General features: G+C 46.6%; 1 protein-coding gene across 1 annotated transcript in view; it reads right to left on the reverse strand.

Annotated features, from left to right (window-relative positions):
- Window positions 1-27,240, reverse strand: part of Wdfy4 (WDFY family member 4) — a 202,373-nt gene that overhangs the window by 114,576 nt on the left and 60,557 nt on the right. The window contains exons 22-35 of the mRNA XM_041662791.1: window positions 26,834-27,024; window positions 24,764-24,916; window positions 23,555-23,628; window positions 21,687-21,848; window positions 21,021-21,112; window positions 19,775-19,874; window positions 16,755-16,960; window positions 15,651-15,820; window positions 13,513-13,638; window positions 9,339-9,503; window positions 6,308-6,511; window positions 5,720-5,834; window positions 3,662-3,819; window positions 2,298-2,536 (exon numbers count right to left, since the gene is read on the reverse strand). Of these exons, the coding sequence (XP_041518725.1) occupies window positions 2,298-2,536; window positions 3,662-3,819; window positions 5,720-5,834; window positions 6,308-6,511; window positions 9,339-9,503; window positions 13,513-13,638; window positions 15,651-15,820; window positions 16,755-16,960; window positions 19,775-19,874; window positions 21,021-21,112; window positions 21,687-21,848; window positions 23,555-23,628; window positions 24,764-24,916; window positions 26,834-27,024 (2,155 nt within the window). The remainder of the gene's footprint in view (window positions 1-2,297; window positions 2,537-3,661; window positions 3,820-5,719; window positions 5,835-6,307; window positions 6,512-9,338; window positions 9,504-13,512; window positions 13,639-15,650; window positions 15,821-16,754; window positions 16,961-19,774; window positions 19,875-21,020; window positions 21,113-21,686; window positions 21,849-23,554; window positions 23,629-24,763; window positions 24,917-26,833; window positions 27,025-27,240) is intronic.

Consider the following 27,240-nt stretch of genomic DNA (forward strand, 5'->3'; position numbering starts at 1 on the left):
AAAATGGATGTTTTAATGAAAATGGATTAAAAAAATGGAAGAGCAAGTGTTCTCTCTCAGATAGAGGCTTCCCCGGGACTCCCCAAGGCCTCTATTTAGTCCAGGCTGGCCTTGACCTCCCGACTTTGCTGCTTCAACCTCCTGCGGGTACAATGCTTGGCTTGCTAGAGAGTCGTAACTGAGTCAGCCCCTGTGACTGCTGATGTCCAATAGGAATAGCTTCGGGATTTAGAGAAGCCATTGTTTTCAAGTGATTAAACTTATAATTTATACTGACACAAGTATGATCCAGAAAAGCCACACTGGGCATAGTGGTAGATTGAGGCCAGACTAAGCTACTTCTTAAAAATAAAAATAAAACCAGAGCAGGAGAGAGATGCTTGGGAAGCAGTGAACACCTGTACTCCTAGCGTGCAAGAGACTGGAACAGGGGGACTGCTGAGAGTCTGAGGCAGCTTGGTCTGTGTAGTGAGACCCCATCTCTACAAACGGAAGGAAAGATGAAATGACAGAGCCAAGTCTAATACCCTGCTGTCTTTTTCTCACTTCACTCAACACAGCTCTCTTGATGAGAAGCCACATTCACAGCCTCGGTATGAGCAAGCATCCCCAGCCTGACAGCTGGAGGTCAAAAAATTCCGGAATCTGAAATTTTTCAAAACAAAGTGATATTGTAAGCGGAAAATTCTACACTTGACCCCTTGTGGTGTTTCCCAATTGGAACAAACTTGTACTAAATATAGTGTACATAGGCCACATATGTAAGGCATATTTGAAATAAATGAACATGTTGTTTACTTCTGGTACCAACCCCATTATATTTAATTTTACATACATTATATGAATACATATATGCATATACATCATATATGTAGAGAGATACAGACATGGATATATCTAAAAATGAGTGCAAATATTTCAAATGTTTTAAAAATCCAAAACATGAAACACATATGGCCTCTGAAGAATCCAAGAATAAGAATATAGAAATGTAGATTCCAGAAATAAGAATGTAGAAATAAAGAAATATAAAGCTGTAAGCCTAGGAGAATGAGAGCAGCTTTCTCGGCAGCTTAAGGATTAACTGTTAACAGGGGGTCTTTGCTTTACAACCCATAGCTCTGTCTGTAAGGCTGTAGTGGCCCCTGCAAACTGAGGGTCAGCTTTTAGATGCCCCCCACCTCCCACCCCCAGCCACTCATGACCAGCAATTGATGTGAGCTGAGTTAACTTCTAAATGATGGGACGTACCTGACTTTTTGGTTGTGCATTTTCCCACACCCTACCCTGCTACACAAAACTGGCAGTATCAGGGGAGGGTAGAGCTTTGGTAAACACCAATCAGAAAGCGCCAGAAGAAACAATGGCCTAAATACAAACACTAGTTTAACTTAAAAACCCAGTTAATGGAAATTGTTAAACACACACACAAATAGGCAAATTATATCTGAGTTTTACCTCAAAACTGTAAAAATTCTTTTGCTCATGCCTTTTTCCTATAAAACGGGGAGGTCGGAAACAGCCCATTGCCAGAGCCTTAGAAGTCTATCTCTGGGTGTGGTCTCAGTTAGCTGATAAGATTTTCGTGGCCCATGGAGATTTATTTTTTTTATTCTAGTTTTATTTTTTTCCTGGAATAAAGTTTGCTTCTGGTTTAATTGACTTTGGCAGAATACCCCCATCTTTGCGTGAGCCCCGTGGACCCAACAGTCCCAGGCATTTCATGTGAAAGAATAAATGTTTTCCACCTAAAGGTGCAGGGAGTTGAGCTGAGCGTACATGGGGTCAAGCACCATGACTTCAAGTGGGGCTTCCAGAAAGAGGGGCTATTCCCCAGCAGTTTATCAATGTTTCTTGGGCAAGTGTGTCTGTTGATATTGTTCTGGATCCCTGTAGCTTCTGCAAAGAAAATTATCTCTAGCTTACATGGTACATTGAATTATGAAATTTTTCCATACTAAAAGTGCATTTATCAAATATTAATGTTTCTGAAATCTGGCTTTTTCAAAAATCAATGTATGTTCTTAATGTTTGCCATCTCTGCCTCAAAAAGTGAAATCAATTAAATATCTTAGAATTGTGGAAAAAAGATAAATTATTATTATTTTTTGATGCCTCTAGTTGCTCAGTCACACAGATTAGGGGATGGCTCGGCAATTATAAAACACTACACACCGCTCTTGCTATCCAGCTCAACAGAAAGCTTCTTCCGTTTGTACTGACCTATTTATTGATATGACCAGATAGCCTTCCCTTCTGTACTGACCACTGGCAGAGAAGAAAGTCCCAGTTCTTACCTCCTGGTATTCAGCAGCAAAAGACAATGCATGAGGCACAGGAGGAAGCTGACATTGGAATTGTAAGTGGCAAAGATAATGTCCCAGTGCTCCTGTAGGAAGTCCAGGATCCTGAGGAGGCCAAGACACTCAGACAGGGACTGCTGGGGCTTGGAGAGGCAGTGCAGGATGACTTTATTCAAACTGCTGTATAAAGCACTCATGACAGTATCCCTTTGGGAAGACGGGCTCTCAATGACCTGAATCACCAAAAGAGGATACATGTGCACTCATGAACTGTTTGCAACTTTATACACAGACCCAATTTACAACAAAACCTCTTTAGAAACAGAGCCTCTATTGAAGAGGAGGACCCATAAAGGTAATTTTCAGAATTCAAGCAGAAACTCATGTAAAGACAAAGATGCTAAGAATGGTCCACAGCCATATTTTGGGACATGAATTTAGTAATCAGAAGTTTCAGAAACACTGGTCATGTGGCTGATATTCAGTATGAGAAAATACGTGTTAATATCTGTGTTTAAAAACAAGCACATTTAATAATAGTCACAACAATATTAACAATTGAAAATATAGTTAACAATCACAGTATTGTTATTATATAACAACATATTAGATTATACATAACAAAATATTTATATATTTTATATATAACAAAGTATTACATATTTTGTTGTTTGGTGTTATATATCATATATAATTAGATTATATATGTATATATATTTATTTAGATGGTATGATATCATGAAGTAGACAATTAAATGACCTCACTTTAGGGATGAGAACCTGAGGTCAGAGTAGTCAGGTGGTCAGCAGGGTCACCTGGGACCCCTGAGCTATGCCTTTCTTTCATATGCCCCCTAAAAGAGTTGGAGGCAATGGATTTTATCCCGTTGATTAGCAACTCAGGGGTGGCTGCAGAGGGCCAGAGTATGTAGCCTTAGCACAGGGGACTCCACAACTCCATCTCCATCCATCCTCTACAGGCTATGGGTCACAGAAGTTTTTCATTCTATCAAGTTGGTTTGTTAGCTGGGTTTCCTTGTAGCAGAATAGCTAGTGCCCTATTTCTCGGCTGTGAAGTCCCATTTGCCTACAGCCTGCTGATAGGTAGGGTTCATGTTCTCATCATTATCCCGTCCCCACCTCTCAAGCCACGCTTAGGGGCTGTGGGCGTGGAAGGTCGATGGCAGGAAAGCTGAACTGGGCCTGAGGGACCACCCTTCAGGGTATGCGGTGACTACCAGGCACACCCCGCATTTAAAGAGCCCCCACTTCCGTACCGACTTGGATTCTATCTCAACTCCTGGACAGATCTGGAGAAACCAGGAGGCCTCTCTGCCAACCAGCAGGTGGCTTCTTACCACCACGATGTGCTCTATGATGAAGAGGAGGATGTGCCTGGGATCTGCGGAGAACATCCCGCTGTACAGCTTCTCCACCAGCTTCTGGGTGAAGTGGGAAATACTTGCAAGGGAAGGAACAGCTGCAGCTTCTGGGTTTGCCTGAGACTCCGTACTCCCTAGATGGGGTAAGGAGACAGATGGATACTAGAGTCCAGTGGGCTTCTCCACCCCACAGTCTACAAGTCCCTTGTGGGGACCATGTCCTAGTCATGTGTATGCTCCAGTGTTCTGAAGACGGAGCCCCTAGTAGGTGCACAGTGAGCACATATTTACTTAAAGCCAACAGATCGTGACTGAACCAGTGATACAAATCAGAGGATGAGAAGACACGCAAAAGAATGTTCCTTCTGGGGCTTCTTTGACATGAAAACAAGCGAGCTGAATGTTCAAGACAGATGAGGAGGGCCCCCTAGACCATGCCATCATATTGGACTGATGTGTTGGCTAGATTTTAGTCAACTTGACGCAAGCTAGAGCTGTCTGGAATGAGAGAACAACAGTTGTGGAAATGCCTCCATCAGAGTGGCCTGGTTGCAAGTCAGTGGGGCATTTTCTCTACTAATGATTGAGGTGAGCGAGCACAGTTCACTGAGGGTGGTGGGACCCCTGGATACATGATCCCGAGTAAGAAAGCAAACAGCAATTCATGGGGAGCAAGCCAGTGGCAGCGTTCCTTCATATTCTCTGTTTGCATTCCTGCCTTAACTTCCTCAGTGACAGACTGATCAGGATGCGTAAGGCAAACAAACCCTTTCCTCCCCAAGCTACAATAGGTGATAGTCTTTTACCACAGAATAGAAAGCAAATTAGAACAACCGAGGAACAAGCAGACAGCCAGACTCACTTACACAGCAGGCAGTGTGTTCTCAGTGTGTAGAGACCTCAGATGATTCCTAGAATCATCCTGAGTTAGCCAAGACTGTCCTCCACACCATCCAGGTCCCCAACCAAAACAAACTGTGGGGTTACTATGTCAAAACTCTGCCTTTGTTATCCCCTACCCTCCTCTGTGCCAGATACCAAAAGAAAGTCACAAACAAGTTTCAACACTGTGCCACGTGAGAAAATCCTAGAGGCAAGACATGTCACATGGGATTCCTGTGGCTCAGAAAACTCTGCGGGGACATGGGCTTGATTTTGAGATGTCTCAGCTGTCCTGTAACGAAGACCTCAAGTGTTGAGGGATAGTGGCAGCATCTTCATTGGGCCCTTTGATTCAAGAGATGTTTACTGTCAGTGATTCCATCATCAGCATGGTTAAAGAATATTAGAGTGTTCCGGGGTCAGTTATCTCACACTCCGCAGTAATGAGCTGGGTTTCTGATGACGTCAGAGGAGACCGATGTGAACCCAGAAAACAGAAGGAGTTTCTAGCTCAGAATGGCCCAACTATAGCAGGGATGTCATAGAAAATAGAAACTATTCCCCCATCTGTGTCAGCAGAGGTCAGCAGACTCTTGCTGAAGAGTCATGCAGAGATGGACATGCCAGGGGATGGCAACGCTCAGCCTGGGATCTTGGTGACCTGATGTGGGAGTGTCATATATCAATCTGTTGATTTCATTGGTTAAGCAATAAAGAAACTGCTTGGTCCTGATAGGTTAAAACATAGGTGGTAGGAGTAAACAGAACAGAATGCTGGGAGGAAGAGGAAGTGAGCTCAGACTCGACAGCTCTGCTCTCTGGAGCAGAGACGCCACACTCCCCTCTCCTGGGCAGACGCAATTCAGCTCCGACCCAGGATGGATGTAGGCTAGAATCTTCCCAGTAAGCGCACCTTGGGGTGCTACACACATGATTGGAAATGGGCTAGTCCAGGTGCTAGAGTTAGCCGAGAAGAGGCTAGATATAATGGGCCAAGCAGTGTTTAAAAGAATACAGTGTCCATGTAATTATTTCGGGGTATAAGCTAGCCAGGCGGCCGGGGTGCTGGGGACAAAGCCCCGCTGCTCCTATTACTACAGTGACCCAATGAGCTGCCCCACACGAGGAACAGAGAACGCAGAAGCCACTCACCTCTTACGGTCGGCATGCTACCCTGTCTTGTGACGTAGAATATGTCCATGGCACAAAGTAGGACCTCAGACTGGAAGTCCCTCTTCTGCTGACTGGTGACACCATCCGGAGAAGCCTGCAAACATGACCTGTGACTGAGACGGCAGCCACTGAGTCATCAAGTCCTCTCAGTGACCACATGTTCTCTCCTGCCTACTGTGGGCTGCTGCCTGGTCAGGATTGCCTTTATACCCTCCCGCAGAGTGAAGAAGCCAGTCCTAGGAGCACACAGTCAATGGGCAAATCTCTGAAGGTGAAATTGACTCTGGGACACAGCATGCTACTTCCCCCAGGAACTGGAGCTGAGAATTCTTGAACAAACTTCTGCCCCAGAATTCACTTCCACAAAACACTCTGCTCTAAGGACCTCACATCTGTTGCTCCGCCAAGACTGGAGGTTCACAGGCTCCACACCAGGCCATTGCAATACTAACAGTCAGTCTCCCAATAGCCAGCTGGTCCCTTCAGCCAGGAAGTGTCTGCTCTTGGGGGCCAGTCCCCTCCCACCTCCCACAGTTCACAAACACCCCAACATCCCTTTTAACCTACCTCCAGAAGTACCTCCAAGGGCAACCATTGCTTGGGGCTGGACACTCCAAGCAGCAGCTCCCTGAGGAGGATTTGCATGAACTCTCTCAGCTGCCTTCGAGCTGGATGTGACTTGAAAGAATCCTGGAACGCCTCTGCAGTACTGGTGGATTCAGGGGAGGTCCCAGGACTGCTGGTGTTTCCAGAGGGCTCAGATACTGGCTCCTGGAAGACAAGCCACACAGCAGCATGGTTGGCCTGGAAGCTTTTCCCCCACGTACCTCTGTTCAGAACAGTGTGGGCAGGATTCTCAACAAGCCCAACTCCTACATGGAAATGCCTATTCTGCAGAGGCATTAAGGTTGGCCTAGGGCTAAACTGCCTGTACTGTGGCCACAGCTGTCTGAGATGTCCCATGAGAGCCACAGAGTCAGAGACCAGCAAGGAGGTCTAGAATGTTGTACTGGCCATGATGATGGCTTGCTTTGGGATACAGCTCCTGTCCTGAGTCACCAGGCCTCCACCTGTCCCCCCATCCTGCTAATGCTGACAAACAGCACCCCCAGGTGAGAAAGACAGAGAGGGAGCTGGAGGATTTTCCCCAGATCCCCAAAGATGTCTGGAACTCGCTTTTCTTTTTTTTAAAAAAAAAGTGGCCAGAGCTCATTCCCCTAGATAGCCCAGGATGACATGGAGATGCTGGAAGCCAAATGACAGACCCAAGGACACATGGCCAGGGACTGTGGACTCCCGCCCCGTGAACTTTTCATGTGCCTTCATCTGTTGGCACCTCCCTCTGCTCATTCATAAAATTAATGCAGCTATTCTTAATTAAGCCATAAAATGAATTTAATGGCACCTAGGGATGTGGTGACTGCATTAATTAGCTCCGTGCAGTCTTGCCTGGAAAGGTGCCATATAAATTCACAGCAAATGGGAAACTTTTGCCCAGCCGCCTCCTGCAAGGGGAGGTTCCGCCGCATTGTCTGTGCAACAAAGGCTTGGCGAGGCTGACTTAGTTGAGGCAAGGTAGGATGAAGAGAACTTCGAAACCAGACCAGAAGCCCTAAGAAGGGCTTGTTGGCTGGAGAAACGACTGTGAGGGAGGGACTCCTTTCCTCTGCTTCCCTCCCTCAGAAGACTATATGGAGGAAGCCCCTTGGGTCAGTGTGTATTTGGCCAAAATTCCCCAGCTCAGCAGAGGCTAAACCTGGGCCAGATACAGCACCAGGGCCACAGTACCCGGCCGTGGACTTTGGGTGCCTGAGGAGAGTCAGAGCAGCCTGAAGCACCGTCCTTCTCCCTGCCTGGCCCAGGTCACCTGACTCTGGAATGTAGGCCATCTCCTAGCTGCAGCCAGCTGTGGGCTTCTTTGGGTCTTCCTGGATTTTTCACTTATTTTTCTAGTGAGTCACTCGAGTTTATGTGAATTTGTCAAATCACTGTATGGCTACTTTCTCATTTTTTACGTATCTTCTAGCCTTTATCTTTAACCTCCTTGTTTAACCTAAATGTTCTTGTCCCTTAGCATCCATGGGATATTGAGTCTAGAAATCCCTGAAGATATCAAAGTCCCAAGATGTCCAACTTCTTTCTAGAAATGATAGAGTGTTTGCACAGATCTTGCCCATATCTCTCCCCTGCCCCGCCCTAATATTTCATCATTTCCACATGTGTGGCAGTGCTTAATGTAACATTAATGTTGTTAAAAAGCATTGTTTATTAAAGTCTAAAAGTATTTCCATCTGAGACAGGTAACACTCCCAAACATGGAGCCCATTGATATAGAGCACTGGCTAGACTCCAGTCCTGGTCCGCTGTTTATTTTCAGCTGACCATAATGGAAAGGACACAGGTTTGGAGGACCACATTTGTTAATCCTGGGAAAGGTACTGGTTCTTAGTCTTGCTACCCTTTGGCCAGATGGACCCTCAGGACACCACGCTCAGCCCAATAGTACACAGGGCCATTTTGCTTTCTGAGTCACTGTGTTCTCTGGCTGGCATTGCCTTCATCTGGTGCCGTTGGGTTATACAAAGCACCAGGGTCAAGCCTGTGTGCCGGGGGCTCAGGAGATGAGCACTGTCGCCATGCACACACTTCAGGAAGGGGCTGGATCAGGGCACCTCACTCAACACACTGGCTTTTCGGCATGTGGAGATGCACAGCCGCTCCATGCCCAAGTCTGTGAGAGTTAGTGAGGGGCGTAAGTTCTACTTCTAATATGCCCTACTGGCCTTCATTACAATACGCAAACAAACACCTCAGCTCCCTCTGGGTCTCTGCTTCCTAATTCACCAGGCTCGTGACAGAAGTGTACATTTCTGCCCTTCTTCTTCTATTCGGTCCTCGGGCCCTCATCTCACCTCCTCCCCAAGGCTTTTGACTCACCTGCTCCCACACAGCTCTGAGGCACCCACCTTTGACCTCCCGGGACTGCTTTTGCGCCTCAAACTCACACATCTTCCCAAAGCCTCAGCTCTAACCTTACAGCAGTCAATATTCAAGACCTCCTCTCCTCACCTCCCAGTGAGTCCTGTATCCTCACTCTTCTTGATCCATCTGGCTCTGAGCTGGGCCCTCACAAATCTACTGCCCAGAAAAAAACCTGGATCAAGCCCAAGGGGCGCAAAGACACAAACAGTGCTAAAAACAGAAGGTGGACGGCAAAACAATGGCATCACCTACTCCCTGTCTGTGGCACAGATAGATGACAAGAGGTTCCTGGCATGGGATATTAGTTTCCCAATGCCAGGGTGGTATACATTCCATATATATTTGAACTTGAACTATGTTCAAATATCTCAGTATTGAGGTTTCTAACAAATAAAAAAGACAGACAAAAAACTGGACTCTGGAGCTGAACTTGACCTTGAGCTGCACCTCAGCTAAGAGAAGGGAAATGACCCACATTGTTTATTCAGTGTCTAGTCAAGATGCTTAACGTGCATTTTAACTTTGGGAGGCAGGGAGGTACTCAGTCCTTCACCCGTGAAGGGTGATGCTGTTCATAGCTGCTCACTCTGAGGCCTCAGAACAAGGCAAGTCCTACCTTCTGGGCTTCCAGGGGAAAAGTGATGATGGCCAAGGTCTGAAGGAAGTCAGGGGTCCTCCATGCTGGGTCCTGGGGGTAGGAGCGTTGCACCAGGCCGAGGAACTGAAGAATACTCCTGGGGAAGGTTCGCTCCCAGGCACTATCTCCTGAACCTGCAGGGGGCTGAGGACACACTCTGTGAGTCATGGCCTGTGACACAGCATACAGCAGCATGACAGGGGCAGGGGAGCTGTGTGAGAAACGAAGGAGCTGGAATCCGGGGGGACACCTTCCAGAGACTCCATATTACAGGCTGAGCAGCAGCAGGCACTGCTTAGAGAACAGGTGTGGACATTGTTCTAAGTGTTTCACACACAACCCTTCACGTACCCCAAACCTTTAGGGAATAGGTTCCACGTTTACCTCTGTTTTGCAGTTGGACACATAGGCCTGGGGAGGTCCACTCCACCAAAGACCACCCAGTAGGTGAAATTCAAGAGTGAGTTGAGGAGGTGTGCTAGGGGCTTCTGGGTCCCCACACTATCCCTGCTCTAGTAGACTTAGCATACTGGACTCGGGAGAATATGCCTGTCAGTGCTCAGCCCAGCCTTATTCAGCCCAGAGCCAATTTCCCCACTAGAGACTCCACCCTGACCCACACTGGGGCCCACCTTAACTGAGCAGGGCTTTAAGAGACCTAGCCCTGCCAACCAGGAGCCAGGAGTTCTGTGCTGTAGTGAGTTGGTCCCCGGTGCCGTATCTGGACATGAGTTTCTTCCCACAATGTGATCTCTTCTCTGGTCCAGGCTACACGAATGAGCCTCCACTACCTGGGTCCTGACCAACCCCTGTGTCTTTCTGGACCCCAGTTCCCTTGTCTAATGTGTGCAGCTGCCCATCTAGAAGCCAACGTATGCCCCAGCTGGAACATCCAACCATTGTCTGGGGTCTTGCTATTCTGAACAGACACCTGGAACTTCAAATTGATCAGCCTCATGCTTATGCCCATTCCCTGTATAGTTCCACCAATGCAGAATCAACACTCCACCTATGACAGATGACTCCTATGTAGACACTGGTGCCCTTCCTTTGATAGCCTTGATTGTTCAGCAGCAGACCCTCTCATACTGGATTCCTTATTTCCCCAGCAGACTGCCCGCTGGTGCTGACCTGGTGGGCTTGGGTGGGAATGGCCTGTGCTCCAGAAGGTCTGGACTGTGCCTCATGCTGGAAAACTAAAATCTAGTGTATGGGGAAGGGATAAGCAAGACATGGGAGGCCCCTGAAATCACACACCTAGGCCCCATGTGAGTTGGAGGTGGGCTGGAGCAGATAGGCAGGGAGGAACTCCCCGCAACAGCCTGCATCTGGGTCTCCTGTTAGTTCTACAATGTTGGGTTTAGAAGTGAATGCGGAGAAAAGAGTTCCCAGGGCTCCCTCCAGATGGAGCCTTTCCTCTACCACTTAACGCTGTGTCTTTGGGAGTGAATCTTACCCTCCCTGCACGGTGGGTTCCAGTTCTGTCAACTGAGAACCATGCTAGGCCCATTTTGGAAGATTGTTGCCATGAGAATAAAATGAGAAAGTGTAGCCATGTGGGTATTTTCAAGTGACTGGCCTGGGGTAAACACAGAAGCAGCTGGAAGATGAGGTCAGATACACATATGCAAGACTTGGGCTTTTGGAAGAGGAACTTGGAGTTTTTTTCTGCCACTCAACGGAGATCCCTAAAGCTCAGGGCATATGGCACTAATGCTGAGGACATGTGCCTTTGCTGCCCTGCAGCCAGGGACTCTGCTTGGGTGAATTAACCCCCACAGCTTCAGTTCTGACATACCCACAGTGGAGACATTGTTGTCGACTGTCCCACACAGCAAAATGAAAAACAAACCCACCACCAAACCTAACAATGGAAAAAACATGTCAAGGACATACAGCAGCCAGAGCCAGCCCAGAGTAAGACCTGGTGAGCACACACATTGGCTCTTCCACCTTGGAGAACAATTTGGCACTATAGAACAAAGTAAGCTTATAACCCATAACTTCCCTCCTAAGTACATTTCCAACAGAAAAGAATGTGTGCCTCTGCCAAAACACACATGCTACAGGCTTGCAACAGCATCATTCATGGTACTTCAAAATGGCAAGATCTCAGCATCAGTAGTGATTATCTTCTATAGGATAATCCTCAGCAGTGAAAACCATGACCTTCACAACCATGGGAGTGGGTCCTGGAACATGACGGTGAGTGAAAGCCAGGTGAAGAATATATGCCCTGTGTTTCCATTTATGCTAAGATCAAGAACAGGCAAGCTGATCTATAGCACTACTTGGCAAGGGTGTGATAGCAAACAAAGAAATTTTCTAACTGAAAATAAAATAAAACTGTTTCAGAGCTAGCTTTTAGCGTTTTTCTTGTGTTTAAATTGCGGACTTTGCCCTGCATCCCTTTAAATGTTTGCCCTGTGTAAAATCTTATCTACTGAAACTGGCAAATGTTACTTTCAAAGCAGGCACTTTTAGTGTTAGATCAGTCGCTGAGTGGCTTTGTCTCTGTTACGTATATATCAAACTAATATCCTTAATATGTGGAGTCAATGTGTTTGCTAATGCATTGAAAACATTTGGCCTTTCATTTCCCTCAGCACATTCTACAACTTCTTTGTTGTTGTTGTTGTTTTTGTTTTTTTGTTTTACATGAGTGTCTATCATTACTCTTGGTAGACAACAGATTTCCCATGCTACAAACAGAAAATATACATCTCAGATATTCCAAAAATTAATTACATATTAGTCTTCCAGTAGAATGAGTAAATTTAGAAAAGACAAAACTGTAAATATATGTGTGCATGTGTGTGTGCATATGTGTGTGTGTCTGTGTGTGTGTGTGTGTGTACATACACTCAGCCACATGGAAATTGGGAACCAAGAGATCTTTAAACACATAACCACAGGAATTCTGGGAAATAACAATTGAAGATGTCAAATATAACAGTCTTAGAAACTGATATAAATAAATTGGCATACTGATCAATATATCCAAGATAGTGTTCTCAAAATAAACCCAGGTTCTTAAAAAAAAATAGAAAAACTGGTAGAAAGAAAGCATGAACTCAGAATTGAGAGTACGAAAGTGGAAACAATCATCCAGAAAGTAAGTTAGAAGAGACCAGTCCCCATCTGGAGCTCCTATGTCCCTCAGGGGCCCGTGTGTTAAAGGATTGGCACTGTTAAAGGCGTTGGAAACTTCACAAACTTGAGTCATTGGGAATGCAGCCCAAAAGGGGATTGTTGGATGTGAGGATCGTCTCTGCTTTCTGACCGTGAAGGGTGTAGCTTCACTCTCATGCACTCCTGCCGTGAACAGACATCACAGCCCCAAAGCTATAAGGCAGCCTCCTAACCACCAATGCAGGCTCTAAGTGAGCCAAAACCAAGTAACACAATATGCATGTATTATGGACACACCTACTCTATACATGCATAAGTCTTACATTTTCTACTTTATTGATATAAAAATACGTTCACAAAACATTGGAGAAATAAAAGGAAACTTGTTATGTGATTCTATCCTCTAGAAGGACATTGTATGACTTCCAAAGGTGCCAGACTATTCCTCTACAGTTCACAGTGGCCATGCCTAGGTGAGGGGGTGTCAGATGACTTTTAGGTTCATGTTTCTATTTTGTTTGTATGTGAAAGATGATAATTATATACGATTTTAACAAAAACAGTGATGTTTCCTCACACAACAAGCCTCTTGTCAGGCTTGGTTTCTGCAGAATGAAATTGACTTTCTCAGCCTCTTACCCAAGTCCTTGCTGAAATAGCTTGACGTTGGTCAGTCCTGTTCCCAGAACGAATAGCCTTCCCTGGTCACAGTTGCCTCCACATCTAAAATAACCCCTCCTCCCCATTGCTCATGAGCCTTGATGGTCAAAAACAAGTGGTTCCTGTGCCACATGCCAAGCAGGTGCTGGTACTACACTCATGGACATCCCATGATTCATATCTTTGAGCTAACTCAGCCTCAATCCCTTGTAAATTACAGTCACAGGCATTCTTCTGTGTAACAGAGAATGGATTAATAACACCAGCATTACTGGGAAGCTTCCGGAACAAAATAAGTTGGCCCTTCTAAACTCCTTCCCCTTGGAACCTTCTAGTATATTGTGTGGGGAACAGGTCTCACCTGGCTCATGATGGCTTTTATCATTCCCAGTAGCAACAGAGCACCTTCTGTGCACAGCCCCGCCTGGAGGACTTCTTGCTGGTGATATTTCTGTAGAAGCCACTGAAGCATTGAGTCTAAGCTCTCCTGGTAGAGGAGGAAGAATCATAAGGCTGTCCACTAAGGTGGTGAGTTTTATCACAGTGCATTGTATTTCCCAGGGGTCCCCAGTAGGAAAAACGTAAGAGGACAAAAAATAGGCTAGTTCATTAGCTCTTATGAAACCTTCATAGAAACGCACAACTCTGGGGGTGCTACATCTCCCAGCAACTTGCAGCAAGTTGAGCTCTTCAGGGCTCAGGGTGTAGAACAGGGAGCAGCATGTGTCTGGAATGCTCACGGCCCTGGGCTCTAATCTTGAAAATACTCAATGTCCCAACCAAGTACAGTGGGCATGATAAATGAACTCATAGAAGACAAGAAGGATGCCAAGGTTCAGGGAAAGAGCAGAGAGGGATCAGGGCGTAGACTCAGGAGACCTGCCACTGCCCTTTTAATAGCTCAGACAAGCTACTCAGCCTCTTGGTGGTTCAATTTCCTTCTCTATGAAATGAAAGCTCACATTATCTGCTCCCATGGGATTGTTTAAATATCAAGTGAAATAGAATATGTAAAGTGTCTCTTCCGGGTCTTAGACCCTTAGATGTTTGCTTCCCATAATACAGAGAGAAATCAAAATGCTGGGTCTCATTGAACTTAACACAGCATATTCAGAACCTTGTGCTGAAGTGATAGACATACTATTTGTGTCTATCAAGATGTAGATCCAATCCATAAAATATGGGATTAGGTAATGGGCTGAATGTCCTAGCCATGTCTTTTTCCATTTCAATTCAGTTCAGAACAATGCAACTAAAGGCTAAGAAGTGATTTCCAGTCCTGCCATTCATCAGGGACCCAGGAAGATGAGCTACAGGTCACATTTGGTCCCTGCTTTTTCGGGGTTTTGGGAGGCAGCACCCCCTAATGTAAGGTCAATGCTGCTATGTAAGGTACAATGGGGCACAAGGAGGACTTGTCGAGAGCTGTCAGAAGTGGCAGGTGACAGTGGGAGAAAGGAGCAAGGGCACCACAGGTAGACACATGACAGGTGAGCACAGAATAGCTGTCTTGTAGCCATGACCCAGCAGAGTGACAGTAGGAAGAGCAGGTAAGTTGAAGCCAGGTGGAAAGTTTAGCCAAGTCACCAAACTGAAGGAGTCCTAGTGCTGGCTGGGGTCTACATCCACCTCATAGAAATAAAAGCCCAGAAAAGCTCGTACCAAATATGAGTAAGAGTGGATGGATGGTGAGATGATGTAGTGGGTGTGGGCTCTTCTTTGGGGAAATTTAGCAAAGGAATTAGCAAACGTGAGAAATGGGGCAGGAGTAAGCCAACAGTATGAATTAAGGAGCAACTTCTGGTCTAAGCGGGACATAGTTGAACTTGCTTATGGTCTATGGGGGAGGAGTCAATAAAAAAGGAAAAACTAAATGAAAGAGAAGAAAAATGCTGTATAGGGTGAGCCACTCAGGACTACAGAAAAACAAAAGCTTCGTCTCCTAGTGACACTGGGGTGGGAGCATCTGTGATGAACAGAGCTGAGACCTAAGGTGGGGCACTGGGGCATGGCCAGTCTAGAGTCCTTTAACTTCCCTAGCCATGTCCAGGAAGAGAAATATTAGATTGATCACATCACATAGTATAAGAGAGATGGTGGGAGCCAAGAAAGTCACTAGAAAAAAAGGGAGCAAGAAAATCAAACACTGGGTGGTAGTGGTGCAAGCCTTTAATCCCAGCACTCAGGAGGTAGAGGCAGGTTATCTCTGTGAGTTCAAGACCAACCTGATCTAAAAAACAAGTTGTGAGACAACCAGGACTGTTACATAGAGAAACACAGTCTCAAAAAACCACAACTGCCCTCCCCCCGACAAAAGGCTCTAAAGCTAATAAGCGGGAATCTGAAAGCTATCTAGGAGGTGCAAGGAATGAAAAACGTCAGACATAGTTCCAATAGGAAGAAGTAGAGGGATAGAGAATCTTAGGGAACAGCCATAATCATACAGAATCAGAAAAACCAAGTATGGCCCTCCTCCCCTGGGGTGTACCCAGAACATACTCTGGGTCCATCAGTCAGCTCTGTGAGTGGTGTCTGGAGGAAGAAGGAGGACACAATGAGGTACACTTCCGGAATAAAGACATGGTAGGCCAGAAAGTCATTCAAGACCTGGAACCCAGGAAGCAGGCAGGGGCTCTGGTCAGGCACTGCAGGGCGGCTCTTCAGGTTGTCTGTTGATTAGGTAGGGGAGGCATAAGAGTCGGATAAGAACAGATACTACTACAGAGTCAAAGCACACACACTGGCCACCTCACAGAAGCACTGTGACAGAACATGTTTCATCTACAAGAGCAAAGGAAAATGCTTCATGATCATCCCTCAACTCATCCACCTACCCATTCATCTATCCATCCATCCACTCACTCATATACATGTCCATCCCTTTATTCATCCATCTATCCATTCATGTATCCATCCATCCATCCATCCACTCATTAATACACATGATCATCCCTTCATTCACCCATCTACCCATTCATCTATCCATTCATCACTCTTTCACACACATGCTCATCCCCTCATTCATCCATCTACCCATTTATCCACTCACTCATACACCTATTCATTCATCAAAAGCAGATACTAAATTCCAATTGTGCAGAAAGCAACAAGGCAGCTCTGTACTTGGCAAAAGAGCTATTACACTTCAAAAAGATGTACAGATTCCAGGTACATATGCAGCAGACAGTGTAGTGGGAACAACAGGCATCAAGCCATTCATATAAATTGGTATGTGTCTATGAATTGTGACGGGCATCGGAGAGATGTTATATAGAAGCAAAGAGATGTTTTCCAATCTCTTCCTAAATCATGTTTGTCCACTCCTGTCTTGGGGGAAGTGGTATTGAGCTGTGACATGAAGGATGAATTTGCATCCACCAGCAGAGGCGTCCAGCAATGCACCCAGTGTATAAAGAGACAAGGCGATTTGAGGAGCAGATGGCAGCTTGCAAGAGCTAATAAGCATTCAGCAAAGTCAGTCTAAGGAAGCAGGCCTTGGGGACAGAGCTACACAGGCCCTAAATGGGCAGGGTGGGGTAAGGCTGATCTTCGCTCATATCCAGGACAAAATGATGGTGGTTTCCTGGAGGCAGCCACACTCACCCATCACAATGTCCACACCCTCCATGCTGCACTCCACCCAGCACCCAGCAGACAGGCCATCTCTAAATCGCCCACGAAGAGAAGGGTTCGACAGAAAGTACAGCAGCAGCTTCAATGCCAGCGTGGTGGTGCTGGGATGCAGGTGACCCTGTAGGAGCAGCAGGAACCAGTCGGGTCCCAGGTTCAGAAACACCTGTTCCTTTGTCCTAAAGAGGCAATACATTACAAGAGGTCATCTCTCATCCCATGAACAAGAAGCATGCCCTGAAAGACAAATGTGGCCTCACAAGTCACCCCACATAGGGAAGTAAGGCAATGCTTGGCCATTGCATATGGAGTATGGATTATATTTCTAAGGAATATGATAAAAGGTTGGCATGGTCATTGCACCACAGATTTATCCTTTAACAGTGTGATGCAAGCAACCAGAGCGTCTCAGGGCAACTGGGAACTAAGTACAGGCCTGAAGATGAGTGTGCTCCTTGCAGCCCTACTCGCTGCTGTTCATATTCTCCCATCTCGCTTCATTGCCAACAGCATAGTAATCTAAACACACTTTTATTTACGTCTGTCTCTAGTCAAAGCTGATCGTAAATGTCCAGTGGTTAGCTGTGATGAACTGTCACTTCCAAACATGGGCTTTCAAATGCTGTGCTTAGATCTGCTAGAGGGAACTGGACGGCAGGGAGGTCAGAAGCCTGTCTAGAAATGATAATAGAGAGCAAAAGCCCTAGCCATTGAGTTATAGAGAGATCCGTCTGTGCAGGACAGGCTCTCAGCATCAGCTGCCACAGTAGGCATGCTGAGGGGACGGCTGGTGGCTACCAACATGATCTAATACTGGACTAGATATGAAGAAACTGCCTCTCTTTGTATTGCCTTTGCTGCTTTCTAACTGGGTGGCATTGAAGGGGCTCCTAGTGTGCTAAGCCATTTCACTCAATGACGATACAGATAATAGTGATGAACGTAATGGTACTATAGATGATGATGGTGATGATGTAATGGTGGGGACCATGATGACGCTAGCAAGGATAGTCATGGTGGGGAAAGTGGTGGTGAAGATAGCGATGAGAATTAGCTTATAGATCTTCATGATATCTTAGGCACCCTTCTCAGAATTACCTGGTAATTCACTTTATCCTCACTCTGTCCCTCTGTGAAAACTGCCCTTTTCACTCTCACAATGAGTAGAAGGAGACACACAAAGGTCATGGAAACTCCTCAGGGCCTTGGGGAAAGAGTCAAAACTCCAGTCGAGTTTTCAGAGTGCAGATGTGTGAGAACCACACAAGACAGAGACTCTTCCAAAGAGAAGAGGAGCCGGGCGGTGGTGGCACACGCCTTTAATCCCAGCACTCAGGAGGCAGAGGCAGGTGGATATCTATGAGTTCGAGGCCAGCCTGGTCTACAAGAGCTAGTTCCAGGACAGGAACCAAAAACTACGGAGAAACCCTGTCCCAAAAAATCCAAAAAATAGAAAAGAAAAGAAAGAAAGAAAGACCCAAAGAGAAGAAGAAGGGACAGGAAGGGAAAGGGCTGGACTCACTCATCTCTAAGACACTTTCCAGATTGTGTTCTGATTCTAAGGATGTATAGGAATGTATAGATTTGTAGACTAAGAGATTGGCTTTAGTGTGTGTATGTGTGTACGCACATAAATTTGTGTCATGTGTGCATGTATGCATATGTGGTATGTGTACATGTGTGTTGTATGCATGTGTATATACATGCGTATATGCTGCATGCATGTGTATATGCATGTGTGTGCTGTATGCACACGTGTTGTATCCATGTGTGTTGTATGTGTGTATACATGTGTGTTGTATGAAGGCGTATGCATGTGTATATATGTGTATGCTATATGCATGTATATTGAATGCATGTGTGTACATGTGTGGTGTATGCATGCATGTTTGGTGTATGAATGTGTGTATGTGATATGCATTGTGTCATTGTATGTATGTGGGTGTTATATGCACATGTGTGGTGTGTTTATGTGTGTGCATACATGTATGAAGACTACAAGTTGATGTGAGAATCTTCTTCTATCATGCTCCAGCTTATTCTTGGTACCAGGGTCTCTCACTGAATCTGGAGATCACCAGTTCAGTGGACTAACTGCCCAGTGACTGCCTGGGACCCATGTGCCTCCACTACGCTCCCCAACACTGGAGCTATGGACACACAACATGCAACTGCTTGTGAGAGCCAAGGATCCAAACTCAGGTTTCCATGCTTACAAAGCAAGTGCTTTACCCACTAAGTCACCTCTCCATCCCCAAACTGAAAGTGATTAGCCACTATTTGCAGTTTCTGTGCTGCGGTGTTCCTCTCCACGACACCACCAAATACACCTACTGACTCCTAAACTCAAAGAAAGAGCAAAACCACGGAATGGCTGGTTTAAGGCTGCATCCTACGAGCCAGGAATAGTATACTGTATACAGTATTCTGGTATACAGTAGGTACTCAACAAATAGTTGCTAAGAGAAGGACTACAGAGTCTCAGGCAGGCAATAGGAAAATTAATATACTCAGCCTTGTGATTAAACATTATTCTGACAGTTAATTGAAGGCAGATATTTCTTTTTATCCAAGTTGGAAGAGCTAACTAAACTGCTAAGTGAACAGCACAAGAATTTGGCAAACCTTCTCTCTGATAGATGTTATTTAGGCTAACCGTTTCTCTGTTCTGTTGTCTGCCAAGCATAAGACATCAAAGACAACAGTGGTTACAACTGCCAAAACAATAGCCATTATAGGATACGATGGTGACAAAAGGATTTGTTGAAATGATTTCAAATCAGTTTCTAGTTCTCTGCGCCCATGGAACAGTACATCAGTACCTCTCAGGGCAAGGTCTGGTTTATTGGGTGGAGAGAATATTATTTTCATTCTGACTAGTGAGGACACAGTGCAGCAAGCAGGCTTGGAGATGCTTTTCATTAAGAAAAGGTTTTAACACCCTACCCTGCGTGAGGCAACCCCAAGCCAAATCACTCTTCCCGGGTACTCACTCAGAGGACAGATGAAGTTGGGGGGAAGATATTACACCAAACAGCATCTCCAGCAACTGGTTTCTAAGCCAGATTGCCTTTCCAGATGTTTGGCTTCCAGCTAAAGAAGGGAAAAAAAGAAAATTCAGATTTGAGAGCAAACAGATGTAAAGAGACATAATATTTGCTACAGCAAGCAATTGTATTCATCAAACACATAGTTTACTTAGAAATTGAGCACAGATAGGGCTCAAAATCTTGGCACTGAATTCTAGACTTCCACGAGACACTTGAAAAGAGTTTTGGAATATGTTCTTGGAGGTAGATTCAATGTTGTTTACTCTTGGGGAAAAATCTTTAAGATGATAAGGTCAAAAATACCTTTCAGCGAGAAGCAACCTGACTCTTCAAGCATCAGAAAAGCTCTAAAGGACAAGCTCATGACATTTAACAAGGCTTTAAATAGAAGACTCATAACAGGCATGGCCATGGCCATCTTTAATCCCAGCAGCAGAGAGGCATAGGTGGGCGATCTCTGTGAGTCCATGGCAGCCTGGTCTAGCTAGGGAGTTCCAGGCCAATCAGAGCTATGCTACACAGTGAGACTCTCTCTCAAAAGCTGGGCAGTTGTGGCACACACCTTTAATCAGGAGGCAGAGACAGGTGGATATCTGTAAGTTTGAGGCTAGCGTGAGGTCCAGGACAGCCAGGTCTACACGGAAAAACCCATCTCCGAAAACAAAAACATCACAGACTATATATTATAAAAAGCCCTTGGACTTCAAAAATAAAGCCTGTAGGACAGGAAATGACCAGTCTATCAGAGGAGGTGTGGGATGGGGCGGGCAGGGGTGGCATTCCTGGAGAGACAGCACGCCCCCAGTATGAACAGAGGTTGTCCCCTCATACAAAGCTATATGTAGCGCTTCAGAGGGCCAGGTTGAGGCTCCTTGGGATACTGAGGGACCATGAGTTTCAACCAGGAAAGGAGCCTGAGGCTAGCACGTAAAGGAAGCCTAGACAGGGAATTGTTCATGCTGTGGGCCTTGGAAACCAGTGCAGGGTTTGAGGCAGGAATATATGACTTGGTGGACTGTGTAACCAGAATTATTAAATGTAGCTTCCTCAGCCACTGTTTTGCCATCATAGCTGTGGGTGTTTCCCCTTCTTTCCCACAGCTCATTTTCATGCAAGGTGGTCCCCAGTGTGTGCTTTGGGTGCCCTGAGGGTCATCTGATGCTTTGGCACCTGAAGAAGGGGCTCTCACCAGGTGCGGAGGGGTCCTGGGCTCCATCCAGGCAGCTCTGCCTCTCGTTCTCTGACGAAGGTTTGAGGGTGTATACGACAAACAGTCCGACCCTGTGCAGCAAGAGACGGAGAGCACTTAGGCAGGGCTCTCAGCTGTGCCCGCTGGGTTTGTGGTAAGTGCTCGCTACATGATCCACTCGAGTGGGGCTTCTAGTGAAAGTCTGAGGGAAACGGGATTTTGCTGGGATCAGCACAAAGTTTCTAGAGATTTCTAAATCTCTAAATCTATCAGGATTGGGCAAAGAAGTTAACTCTGGTTCTTTCAGGTCAGCTTTTCAGATAGGAGCGAAGAAGAAAGGATGGGATATGGAACCGTCTGACCATCCTGAGGGAACTCAGAGCAGGTAGACACAGGGGCCATTGCTGCTAAGGGTGACTGTGGGAATGGATGATTCTGAGTCCTTGGGATGGGTGTGTGACTACTTGAGGCTGGGAAATCAGTCTCTTCCACCCTGAATAAGCAAATCCACTCTTGTCCCAATGCTCCTCCCTGGCTACAGATCTCTACAAAGGCCTAGGTTTTGTTAAGTACGGGGATGGGGGTAGGCTTATTCCCTTGTAAAATACTTCCAGGCTCTTCCACCTGTACTGTACCACCACCACTCCCAGGAGCTTGTTCAAGTACCTGAGTAAGTCCTGGATGTTAAAGTGGCCCTTCAGTTGACAGCCCAGAATGGCGATGATGGTGGAGACCTTGGACAGGGCCAGGCTTGGTTCATTGAAGAGGAATATGAGTTTGGGTACCAGCTGTGCCTGGTGGGCTACTTCAGCATTCCTGGGTCCTTCCCTGGTGAGCCCAGGAGAGAGTCATTAAAAGCTTTGGCCAGAATGAACCAACTTCTCTCTGTTTCTGCTAAAATGGTTTTCCAAGCTAGGCTTGTTCCATGGCCCTCTGACTCCAGTGTTCTCCTGGCAACTAGTCAAGATGATAGAAGACGCCCATCAGGTATGTGTCTGCCAAGTGTCAGAGTTGCTGGAGCATGTGCTGATTGTCCCTTCCCATCCCGGGAAACCGCCTTTAAAGACAACCCCAATTACTGACTTGAGTTCTGAGCCTCAGGGAGAGCTAATGCTGGCCTCAGAAAACCCAGAACAAAGACAACAGACACACATGTGACCCAAGAGCACTTCCCAACAAGCAGCAGAAGCAGCAGCGACCTGCAGAGCCCGTCTGCATGCCTGATCTTCCTGCCCACCCTAAACCACAAAGTGGATGAGCCAGAGGAAAGAGATGGAATTCAAGTGCCCACACCCCTCCTCAGGATAATCATGATCTTATTTCCAGTAAGTTCTACTCTAAAGACAAGAGCCACAGGGGCAATGTCTGTTACTTAGACAACAGGTACAGAAAGTAGAGAATGTGGAGGGTGGGGAGGTGGATGGGTGTGTGTGTGTGGGGGGGGGTGCTCCTTTGGCCCATTCTTGTTGGCATTAGCATCTTCAGTTCTGCAGAATTTTGTATCCCAGACACAAATGGGAAGAGATCACAGAACTATGTGACAGGAAAGACCCCAAACCTTCCACCCAAAAGCTGGGGCTACCGAGGCAGAGAGTCAGTCATAGGAGTTTGAATGAAAACTCTATTTATAAACACATTCATGAGAAGGACGACATTAGCGGTTACTAGGTCGCAGGCAGAGGGATAGTCCACAGCTCTGCTGCCCCTTTCTCCCGCCACAGCCCTTTTGTGTTTGCTGTAAGGCCTCACTAATACTCTTCAGCTTCTGGAAAGGCAAAGCCATGCTCTCAGGCTGGCCACGAGACCACAGTGGCCCATCAGGACTCATTACTGCCCTAGGACTATGGAGTAAAGCCCATGGAGGGTGCCCAGCAAAGAGGAAGAGCCAAGGAGGTGTCCCACAGCCGTTTGGCTGCCACAGAAGAACGTCTGCCCAAGTGAAGCAGTGCACACTGAACCAAGGTCAAGAGGGGCAATGGGAGGTACGTAAGTGGTACCCTAACATCCTTCAGGCTATGCACCCTCCACTTAACAGATGCTAATGAACTTCTTGACTACTTCCTCCAGCCTCTCCGTTTCCAGTCCCCCTCCTCCCTGCATTTTGTCTTCCTCAGAAGTTCTGGGGTTTCATTTCTGCCATTGGAACCTCCAAGTGGCTGTTTCCAAGTGACTTGGAGAGGTCAGTTAAAGAAGCAATGACAGAGAGCAGCTCAGGGCCCAGAGCAGCTATATCTTCTGCAGGCCATCTCGCCACTAGCTGAGACCTAATTTGTCCAACTCAGGGCTAGTCCTTAGGCTGTAGATCTCTATTCCCCAGCACTGTTTTCCCGAGGTCTGTCTGTCAGAGGAGAAAAAGCTTCTCACTGCTCCGCAGGGCAAGATGAGGACCCAGCATACTGGAAGGTTGCAGACGATACAGATACTGGACCACTGGTTGTCCTGTCCCCTTAGCCCCTCCTATTTGTTTAAAGACAAAGTCCCAACACAATGAAAGACATTCGTTCCAACCCCCGGGCTACTGAAACCCAGCCAACCTTGATGACTGAAGGATCTCCAGGAGGTGGGAAAAGAGAGCAAGCTCCAGGTTATCTGCAGTGTTTGTCCAGAGCTGGAAGACAGAACGGTCTTCTGTTAAGACCAAGGCATGGGTGTAGCAGGGTCTGCTGAGTCTGAGACTGGGATTGCCGATAGGTTTACCGCTCTGGAGTCAGGCTAATACCCTGACACTGAGCAGGCACGGAGGCCATCCCTAAGGGGAATCCCAAGCATCTCTCCCATCGCCTAGTGCCTCACTGTGAGTCTGGATTCTCATCAAGGACATCTCCATCAACCACCTCTCCCAGGGTTGCTCTCATGCTGGAATGTTTGCAAATATGCCCTCTATTGACAAAGCCTTTTCCCACCAAACTCTGCAAACATGGCCCAGGATTCCTGGTCCCTAAAGTATAACGGGACTTCACTCCGCAGAAACCCTGTGTCTGACTCTCTGTGGTACTGGGCAGATGGGGGGGGGGGGGGGCGTCAAAGTGTCTTCTCGTTCCTTCTGGTCGTGAAGAAGGCCTGGGTCTTGGGCATTATGGCATCTTCAGGATATAGACAGCACCTGGGTGCCATGGACACTCAATAAAGGTTACTTGGGATGGATTGATCCATCCAGAGGTCTGTTGATCTTTCCATTTGTCCTCAGAGTCTCTAGGTGCACCTCTCAGGTCATTCTTTAAAAGAATACTTGGAACAACAAAGCACCATGCAAAGGGACTGGGATATTATCTTTAATCTTCATATCAGATTGTGCTTCATGGCTTTAAAAGCCTTTCCAAGACACTATCAGATGTAACCCTTATGCCAGTTTGCAAGGAAGAAATGATAATCTTGGTTTCATAACTAACCATAATGAATCAGGGCATAAAGATACCTGCTTGGGATCCCAGCACTAGATGGGCTGAGGCAGGAAGATCATGGGTTCAATGTCAGCCCGTGTTACATACCAAGACTTTATCTCAAAAGAAAAGTAATAACGAGGTCAGAGTAATCAAGAAGCATCCCAAGGCCAAGGCTACACTCGTCAGAGATACCAGGGCTAAACTATAAACCCAGGTCTATGAGCTCGAAAGCTGTTATGATTTTTCCCAGCTACTATCAATATGATTATGAAAGAAGATGAGATGCCAGGCTTTCTTACTGTGTTTTATTCTCATACACACACATACCCCTGAGGGCCCATGCATCAGTCTCCAGTTTACCTCAAAATTGCAGAGCACATGCTGGAAGACACACGTGTTAGTGACAGCAGACGGTCGGAAGCCCAGCTCTGCAGTGCCAGCCACTGAGAGGATCAGCTGGAAGATGCGGTGGTTTAGGAAGGCTGTCTTCTTCCTCAGGAGAAAGGCTAAGATCTGGAAAGGAGAGACGCACTGTGGGATTCCTAGATGAGTCGCTGGACCTTTTTCTCCCATCACCGTTAGTTCCCACAGCACCCCTGCTCCAGGCCACACCCCCTCTCTCTGGAATGGCCTTCCTTCATTCCATATTCTCACAAGACTCACCTGCACCAAGTTCTGTGGCACCTTCCCTTTCTATGCCCGTCTTACTGGCTATTGGAGATGTGACCTCTCACAGGGACCTCTGCTTCCCCCTCATCCCCCGCCCCTCATTTCTCCACGCTTTTCCTCATCTCTCACTGGATCTATGCATTCATCACCATGGGCTCTCATGGGTGCTGCAACATCATCAGGAAGCCAGCCACATGTCCACATCTGATCGCACAGCTTTGCTCAGGCTGCAGCCCCTGGCTGTGTCCTGCTATTATGCCAGAAGGTGAGCAAGGCATAGCATCCACTCCAGGATGAAGACAACAAGGCCCTTGTTTCTAAAAATGCATTGCAGAGCTAAGGAAGAGGCTTCCCTTGTGTCCTCAAGAGCTTGGCGTCATAAAAATCAGGCTACCGGTTCACCTGCTAACATCTGAGCCATCACCTATCCCTTCAGAACTCAGATCACTGTACATAATTCAGTCTCTAACTTCTGGTTCTGACAAAGCTCACTCTCTGTCCCTGTTACCCCAAGAAATCCCTGTTGCTCTTCCAACATGCCTTCTGAAAACACTGCTCATGGTCAGCAAATAAGTGACAATTTTCACTCTCTTCTGATCTTTTTTTTTTCTTGACACATCTTCAATTTGACATCCTTCTTCCCCCAAATAAGACCTCTCTATGCTTCCTCTCAAAGTTACCATCCGACCCAGCTAGGGGTAACTGGAGGGAAAGATCCGCATCAAACCTTCTCAATTGCAGAGTCATAACAATGTCATGAACATGTCTGCAGCGACTTTTCTGAATGGGCACTCTTCTAAGTTCCCCACGTATGTCCATAGGCACAATCATCCCCACCTCTGTATCTTCTAGTAGTCCTGTTACAGTTATCCTCATCTCTATATCTACTAGTAGTCCTGTTACAGCCAACCCCATCACTATATCTACTAGTCATCCTATTATAACCATCCTCACCTCTGTATCTTCTAGTAGTCCTGTTACAGTTATCCTCATCTCTATATCTACTAGTAGTTCTGTTACAGCCAACCCCATCACTATATCTACTAGTCATCCTATTATAACCATCCTCATCTCTGTATCTTCTAGTAGTCCTGTTATAACCATCCCCATCTCCGTATCTGCTAGTAGTCCTGTTACACCCAACCCCATCTCTATATCTTCTAGTGGTTCTGTTTTACACATGAGAAAATAGCATCACAAGGAGGTTAAGAACTCAAAGCAGAAAATATTTGCTGAGCCCTGACTCTTGGTCAGGCTTAATCGAAGTCCTTCGTTTGTATGAAATCCTTCAATCCTCAAGAGGCAGGAGGGATGATGTGGATTTTATAGGTGGAGAAACTGAGGCAGAAGTAAATTGTTTTTCAAGGTTAAACAGCAAGTTAGAAGAAGGGGCAGGATTTCAAATTAGTCTGGGTCTATAATCTGGACTCAGCCAGTGTGAGGGAGGCAGAATGAGGCATCCTAGGCGATTCTGGAATCATCGAGGAGAATGCTACTTAGCAGACAAGAGAGCAAGCTGGCCCAGACAGAGTTCCTTGCAGCTGTCACCTCGGCACTTCTGTCAATGAACGGCTGAGCAATCTATTGGCTTGGGTGGCCAAGGTCACGAGGGATGCACAACTAGCTGGGATTCTCTTTCCCAGAAGTCACTCCAGACCCGCTGTAATGCTACTGGGACAAGAGAAGCCCATCCTGTGGTTGACACCTCTTTGAGAAGCTGCAGGGCCAGGCTGTGAGGGTCAGCTGTGAGGGTGGGATTACCTGGTACCCACAGATGTGCTGCATCAGGTAGTCACACATGGCGTTACTGGTCAGAACCGAGTGCAGGACTTTCATGGCTGCATACATGGTGTGATCATCTGTTGCCAGGGAGATGAGGCCCAAGAGGATAGCAGGTCCTCCAATGTAGTCCAGGCTGCTAGCGGCAGGGCTGGAGTGGAACACCCTCACCCCTGAGGGAGCCAAAAAGGACATGTCATCAGTATGTTATAGCAATCCTACACTGCAGGACTCCTGGCCGCCGCCTGTGCCTCTCTCTGCCCACGTACAGGAGGAGAGGGCTGGGAAGAGAGATTGGAGCTCCAGAAGTCTTGGCAATATGTCTGTTATTTTCACTCTAATATAGCCACAGCTCCTGCTCACAGGCCACACTGTGCTCCAGAGCAAGG

This window comes from Microtus oregoni, unplaced genomic scaffold (genome assembly GCF_018167655.1).
Source record: "Microtus oregoni isolate MIOR12 unplaced genomic scaffold, Mior012 000013F_ref0000133, whole genome shotgun sequence".
Lineage (NCBI taxonomy): Eukaryota > Metazoa > Chordata > Mammalia > Rodentia > Cricetidae > Microtus > Microtus oregoni.